The 7,123-nt window shown below is 56.3% G+C and overlaps 1 protein-coding gene across 1 annotated transcript in view; it reads right to left on the reverse strand.

Moving 5' to 3' along the window:
* RIN3 (Ras and Rab interactor 3) overlaps positions 1 to 4,276 on the reverse strand; it is a 136,434-nt gene extending 132,158 nt beyond the window's left edge. Inside the window, 1 exon segment of the mRNA XM_055418407.2 lies at positions 4,142 to 4,276. Within this exon segment, the coding sequence (XP_055274382.2) occupies positions 4,142 to 4,185 (44 nt within the window). The 5' untranslated portion in view covers positions 4,186 to 4,276.
* Positions 4,277 to 7,123: the final 2,847 nt, after the last annotated feature.

Consider the following 7,123-nt stretch of genomic DNA (forward strand, 5'->3'; position numbering starts at 1 on the left):
AGGACAGCCCAGATGCCTGTCTGTAAAAGGGAGCTCCCGGGAGACCCGACGGGGGACCAGGGGTGGGTGCTCCCTTCAAATATCAAGCCCATTCCTGGCTGGTTTCTGACTTGATTTCCTGACCTTCTTGGATTAAAATGCAGGTGATCTCATTGTATTTTAACACTCGCTGCCTCATAGAGATGACAAAATAGGGACCCGGGCCCAGGATAAGGCCTGTCAAGCGGTAGGGATGATGGGAAGGGGGCCCGGGGCAAACGTGCTGAGACTCTCCCATCCTCAGCGGCCCCTGCACCCCTACTCCCTGCCCTCCTATGTGCTTCCCAGGGGTGTCTTTTCACTTCCCAGGGGTGCACTGGGGTTTCTCAGGGCCTGAAGTGAAGGAAGGTACCTTTTGCGTAAGCTGATGACGTATCATTTGCTTCCTGTGGGTCAGAGTCTCTTTTAGGGTCTGGAAGAGGGTGAGTATCCTAGCTGAGTGCCAGCCAGGACCATCTGGGAGCATTAGTCCCTGACAGCAAAGAAACCGGGGTCAGCGAGCTGAGCGGTACCTGGGACCCTGAATTCATTACTAGATCCTGTTCTGGGTGGGCCTCACCCAGGAAGAGCCCCCACCCTAGCACTGGAAGTGGTTGAGGGGCTTCTTGAGGCGTTTGGCAGGACCCCTACAATGAATCAAGCATGAGGGAGACAGCCAGGGCTCTCTCAAGCCTGGGGCCTTGCCCTGGCAGCCCCTTGCAGGCCCAAGGCTCAGGAGTCCCGCGTTCTGGGCCCAGCTCCCCTGATCTTGGGTAAGTCACTTCCTCTTTCTGGGTCTCTATTTCCTTGTTATACGAGGGGACTGGATGAGGTCTGTGATGGCCATGTTTTTTCCAAGAGTGGGTTCTTTTTTCAAATAAAATCTTAAACTGACCCTTAATTTATCAAACACGAGAAAGCGTGTGGGCTCTGAGCACACACATCCCCAGCGACCCCACCACTCAGTTCGGCGTCTGGTTGCCTGACAGTCACAGCTTCAGCAGCCTCACCGCACCTCCAACCCACCAGCGAAGCCTGGGGCTCCAGCTTCTCATGTCTCCACTGCCCACTGGCTCCAGCCCTCTCTCCCAGCCACCACAGGGGCCCCCCTGCTTCTGCCCCTATTCCCCCCACAATCTGTCCTCAATACAATCTAAATACAAGTCAGGTCACCCCTCTGCGAACCCCACCCATGGCCCCCTCTCACCTAGAGCGCCCTCCAAAGCCTGTACCCCACCGACTAGCCTTTTTCTGTCCTCTTCTCCCTGACTTCACTCCAGCCTCCCTGGCCTCCCTGTGTCAGACAGACCAACCACCCCCCCCACCCCCACCACCCCCACCCCTCAGGGGCTTGACTCACTCTCCCCACTTCCTTCAGAACTCGGCTAAACACGGTTTCCTTGGAGCGGCCTTCCCTAACCACCTGCTCCAGAACGGCCCCCCTGGGCTCCCATACCCCTAACCCTGACTTTCTGTCTTTCTTGCTGGGAAGGTCAGCTGCAAGCCGGCAGGGGCTCGGTTTAGGGCTGGCTCCATCCAATGCAGATATGACTCGTGGAATGAACACTGCATGACTGGAGGAAGAGTACTGGGCAGCCTGTCTGCATTTTCCTTCTCCCCAGCCGGTGTTTCCAATAAGGAGCAGACGGAGCTTGCTTGCCAAGATCCTCATACTCCTGTTCCAGGGGGCTGACATCCAAGCCACCCCCTCCGAGCCCCTGGGTGTGGGGTGGGAGGCATTCCTCTAGCTGTCTGGACATCCATCTCCTGCCAGCGAGGAGGAGGGGGCTTTGGGAGCCGGGCGGAAAGCTGCGCTCAGCTAGACTTGGAAGCCAGCCCTGAGTGGTCGGCAGGCTCTGGGGTGGCCTGGGGGTGAGGGGTCATAGATTATTGCCCTCATCATCTTTGGTAAGATGTGCAGCTCAGGGGCTGACAGAGGATGCACGGGTGAGACTGAGAATTGCCTTCTAGTATTTGAGAGTGAAGAAGGATGGGCCCCTCTGAACAGGGTTTCTAATGGTACAAGTTAGAAGAAGGCAGACTTTCTCTGATACCTATTGGAAAGACTACCACAGTGGTGGTAAGTTCCCCATCACTGGAGGTATGCAAGCACCTTTCAGGAATATTGTCAATGGGATTCCTGTACAGGATACAAGGTTAAATGAGATACTATCTCAGAACTCTTCCAACTCCGAAGATCCTCTTAAATAAAGCAACTTTTTTTTTTTAGCAACAAACCAATACAATTACTATTTATGATGGATGGGCCCCACACAGTTTAAAGTAAGCTTGCACTGGTGTGTTAATCCTTGGTTGCCTGTGGACAGCTACTTAAATAGTAACTTATCCAATCCTCATAACAATCATAAGAAGCAGGTGTTATTATTATTCCCATTTTATGGATGAGGCCAAGGCCATCCCATCCTAGTTAAGCAATCGGCAAACAGAGGTTATCAACAAATGATAATAGCAGTAATAATAATAACTATTAAAAGTTTGCCCTTCACCCCAGGTGCAAAACTTCTTATGCATTATCTCATTTAATCCTTAAAACAACTCTGAAGGGTAGTTATTATTACTTATCTTCATTTTCTAGGTAAGTAATGAGGCACAGAGGGGTTAAGTATTAATAACTGACCCAGTAATAAACAGAGAACTGCAAGAGGAAGTGGGTAAGGAGAGGTCAACCTGGGACAATTATGGGAAGTCACAGAGTTCGGGACCCTGGCCCCTCACCTCCCCTTCCTCCCTGGGAATCTCCTCCTAGGTCCACCCATTAGTATTGGGTGTGGTAGATATTTGGTTCTGGGGGGGCGCCCTCCCCAACAAAATTTCCAGTTCCTCCAGCGGATGACATTTGTCTTTCCACTTCCAAGGGAAAGGATCCAGGCTGGGACGGAAATGGGGGAGGGGAGGAGGGGAGGCATTCGGATCTAGTGCTCCCAGGTCCCTCTGAGACACCCCTCTCACTAGCCTAGAGCCAGTCACCTCCAGCTGCTCCCCAATTCGGGGCTGCCCGAGAACAGCCCGTCGATTTAACACTGGGGAAAACTGAGGCCGGCGGAGCTGAGGTCACAGAGCTAACTAAGCCAGGCAGCAACTGGGTGCCCATCACAGAAGTAGCTCGAGCCTGGCTTCTCCCAGGGCGCCCACCATCCTTAATCCCCAGAAAGGTTATAAGAAGTTTGCCCAGTAATCTGCCTCTGAACGGGAACCTCTTCAACCCACTGAAGCTTTCCCTGGGCGCCGGCCGGGCTGGGCCGGGCCGATCGAAAGAATCTACTTCGGAGCGCAGCCCTGAGCAATGTCCAGAAGTCCGAGGGTGCGAGATAGGGGTGGGGGACATGAAACCAGACGCTGAAGACCCCTCCCGAAAGCCGGTTCCCAAACCGGTTTGGCTTCACGCATTCCAAACGCGCCTCTTCCCTTCCGTAGGGGATCCCTAAGGCCACGCGCAGTTCGTGCGCCCAGTACCCTCCCCAAGCCCCAGGCTTCGCAAAGGCCGGTCCGAAGGTCACTGTCCTGGAATCCGCAAGAGGGGTGGGGGAGGGGATCCCGGTGGGTCCTCGGTCTAGGCGGGCGGGTGGGCTATTAGACCGCGGGCGTGTCCAAACTTACGGGGCCCCGAGTCCTCGGCCCCACGCGCGGCCGAGCGCCAGCACCCGAGGAAGCGCGCGGGACACAGGCGAAGCGGCGGGCGCGGGAGGCTGGAGGGGCCCGGCCCGCGAGTGGTCGCATCTGAAGTTCAGGCGGGACCAGAACCCGGGTGCGGGGGAACGCGTTCACACAGCCCCTCCGCTTCGGCTCTGACAGATAGAGACGACCCTCAGATACCCACCAACCTATCCCAGGACGTGCCGGCCGGTTTTCTGGCGAGCGGCATCTGGGTTTAAAAGTTTCGCCAAGTCTTGGGTCCTGCAGAGGCACCAGGGCCGCCCCCTTCCGCGCAGTACCGGGGGGACCGGCCCGAGCCGTGGCCAGGGGTTCGGTCTCAGTCCAACACCCCGAAGTCCTCCGGCCGGGCTACTCCGGAGCTCCGAGCGCTCTCGGGGCGGGAGGGACGGGGAACGAGAGGGGCCCGGGGACACCCAGGGAGAAGGGGGCGCAGCGGCTCCGCACTTACCCCACGGGGTCCGCGCGCTCTGGCGCCCCGGCTCGTCGGATCATGCCGCCGGCAGCTCCGGGATCGTGAAGGCAGGGGCTCAGGCGCCGGGCGGCGCGGGCCGCGGGGACCCGGGCGCCCGCATGCCGCCGGCGCTGCTGCCCTGGGGAAGGGCCCGGGCGGGCACCGCCGCCAGCCCCGCGCCGAGTCGGGAAGCCACCGGCGCCGCCGCCGCCGCCGCGCTCTGGGGCCCTCGCTCCCTCCACTTCCTGTATCGGAGCGAGCGGGGCTTTCAGGAAGAGGCTGGCCTTGGTGGTCAAGGGTTTTTTTTGTCAAAAGCCTTTCGGCGGCGGCTCGCGGCCCGGAGCCCCCCACCCCCACCCCCGGGGGCCCTCGGAAGCCCCTGCAGCCGCGCCCCCTGGGCCGGGCCGGGCCGGGCCTGGCGGCGGGTCGGAGCGCCCAGCCGCTGGGTGCTGCCTGCGCCGCTCCGGCGGCTCCCGGAGACCCGGGAGAAAAACTTGGAGAAAAGTTTGCAGCTTGGTGGAGAGTCCCGTGGGAAGCAAGGCGCTTCCGCTCCGGACCGGCAGGTGGGGAAGCCGAGAGAGCTCTACGCAGAGCACTCTCTCGCGCTTTACCTCCTGCCCCAAGGAGGCTCAAAATGCCATAGGACAGCTTCAGACCAGAGGCAGGGCGCCTCCTCCACGTCTCTGACAGGTGGCCACGCTGCCTTCTCTTGAATGCCTCCACTGACGGTGAACACACTAGCTCACAAGGCTTCCTCCATCAAGCCAGGCATCTAATTCACCTATTCTAGGTCCACGCCTAGATCGGAGCAGAGGGAGAAAGCCAGTCAGTTTACACAAATACAACTACAGCTACTCTAGTGGGACCAGGAGGCCTCTCTTCTAAGGCCTGGGCACTCAAAAATGCCTCCTGAGCCCCAGCTGCCCTCAGAACATCTCACAGCGACTGGTCAGCACTGACCCCTACAGAGTGACCTCAGTCTAATGCAGGCTTCCTCAGCCTCAGCACGATTGATATTTGGCGCTTGGTTGTTGGAGCTGTCTTGTGTCTTGTAGGATGACTTCTAACCACTCTGCCAGTAGCATCACCCTCTCCTTATAACAACCCCAAAATGTCTCCAGACATTGTCAAGTATCACTGGTGGCCACAATCATCCCAGTTGAGACCCTCTGGTCTAACATCTTTATTTCACAGATAAGGAAACTGAGACAAAGGAGGTGACTTGCCTGAGGCACATGGCAAGGTAAGGTGCCATAGGACTGAGGCCCAGGGCTCTGGTGAAAGCATTCGGAAGCCAGGCCTCTTTGCCCTCCCTACCCCTGCTTGCTCATCTGTAGAAGTGATATGTATAAAGGCGAGGGGGTGAGGGGGGCACTCCAGGATGCCATTATTATTAGTCCTCTGCTGTTGCTAAAACAAGCCTGTAGGCCACTCTCAGGGCTCACTGGGCCCCAGGGTCCATCCAACTCTCACACCTAGAATAGTCTTCCAGGTCCTTCTAGGCTGATCTGATTGCGAGTAACTGCACTCTTCCGTGGCCTCCACAAATAAAGGTTTCCTTCAGCACCCTGGTGGGCTTCCCTGGTGACTCAGACGGTAAAGAATCTGCCTCCAAGGCAGGAGACTGAGTTCAATCCCTGGGTCGGAAAGATCCCCAGGAGAAGGAAATGGCAGCTCACTCCAGTATTCTTGCCTGGGAAATCCCATGGACAGAGAGGCCTAGCGGGCTACAGTCCATGAGGTCGCAAAAAGTTGGGTATGACAGCGACTTGCACTCACTCTGCTCCCTGGACTGTGTGAGAAACTCAGGACAAGCTCTTCAAAGCCTGGGTTCCATGAAACCATCTCCAGGGCTCCAACCATGTCCCCCAGAGGCCTCCACAAGGCCTGCTCCTCACCTCCTCTGTGAAAACAGAACTCCTCCGGTGGATACCAGATGAGGCCCCACCCTGACCTTGTTGCTGGTAACTGAGGGAGGAGAATGTTGCCAAGATTAGAATCTGAGCAGCCCCCTTTAGTCATGGCCTCTGCCAAGCTAGCCCTCAGATTCCTTCCTGGGTCCCCTTTTCACTGTCAAGTCCTCACACTCCCCACTTCTCTCCCTGGAATGAATCTGGGGACTCCTGTGGGAAGTGAAAATCTCCAGCTGTCTAGGCCTGCAAACTCCTTCCTCTACCCTCACCTTTTTTGGTTAACAGTACCCCAGGACCTGGTTTCCGTTTAAGGAATCAACCCTCCTCAGTTGAGTTCATGGGAAGATAACCAGATTCTACCCCCACTTTAGAGGACATACACAATCTAATCTGACCAATCAGAGCCCTATACTTACCAGGCCCAGTGATTGGCTCATGGATGAGCACATGACCTAAGCTGGGCCAGTAAGATCCCTCTCTGGGACTTTATGTTGGCACTATCAGGAAATGCCCTCAGTCTTCCCCCCTCAACCACAAACTGGCCTTACCCTGGGAGAGCATAAGCTTGGGGCAGCCCAGTGGTTAATTGAGCCACCATGTGGTAAAAGTGTGCTCAAAAGACAATCAAGAGAGGAAAGTAATGCAGGGAGAGACTATGTCCTAATGACATCTTTTGAGGTCTTGATTCTGAGATGCTTAAAGCACCATTAGACATCTCATGTATAAGAACCAATATAGTCCTTTATGTTTTCTTGCCGTTTCTAAAACCTCAAGCCAAATCTCTGTCAGGTTTCTGTTAACCATCACACAAAGACTCCAAGCTGTCCGTGACTGCAGCCCCTCCTTCCACCTTCCACTCCCAGCCGGGTCTGGAGGATGTCCAGTTGTGGCAGGACTGTAGGAATGCAGAGGTAAACACTTCAACTTATTGCCCCCAAATAGAAAAGGCTGCTTTGCCTCTCTGGGTCCTCCTGGGGTAGCTCTCACCTCCACAAGCTCCTCCACTTTTCCCTCCCTCCACTCAGATGAGGGCAAATAGACTTGATCCAGAGGAGGAATGTGTGAA

The sequence above is a fragment of the Moschus berezovskii genome, chromosome 21 (assembly GCF_049115385.1).
Source record: "Moschus berezovskii isolate FMDL1 chromosome 21, NW_MosBer_1.0, whole genome shotgun sequence".
NCBI lineage: Eukaryota > Metazoa > Chordata > Mammalia > Artiodactyla > Moschidae > Moschus > Moschus berezovskii.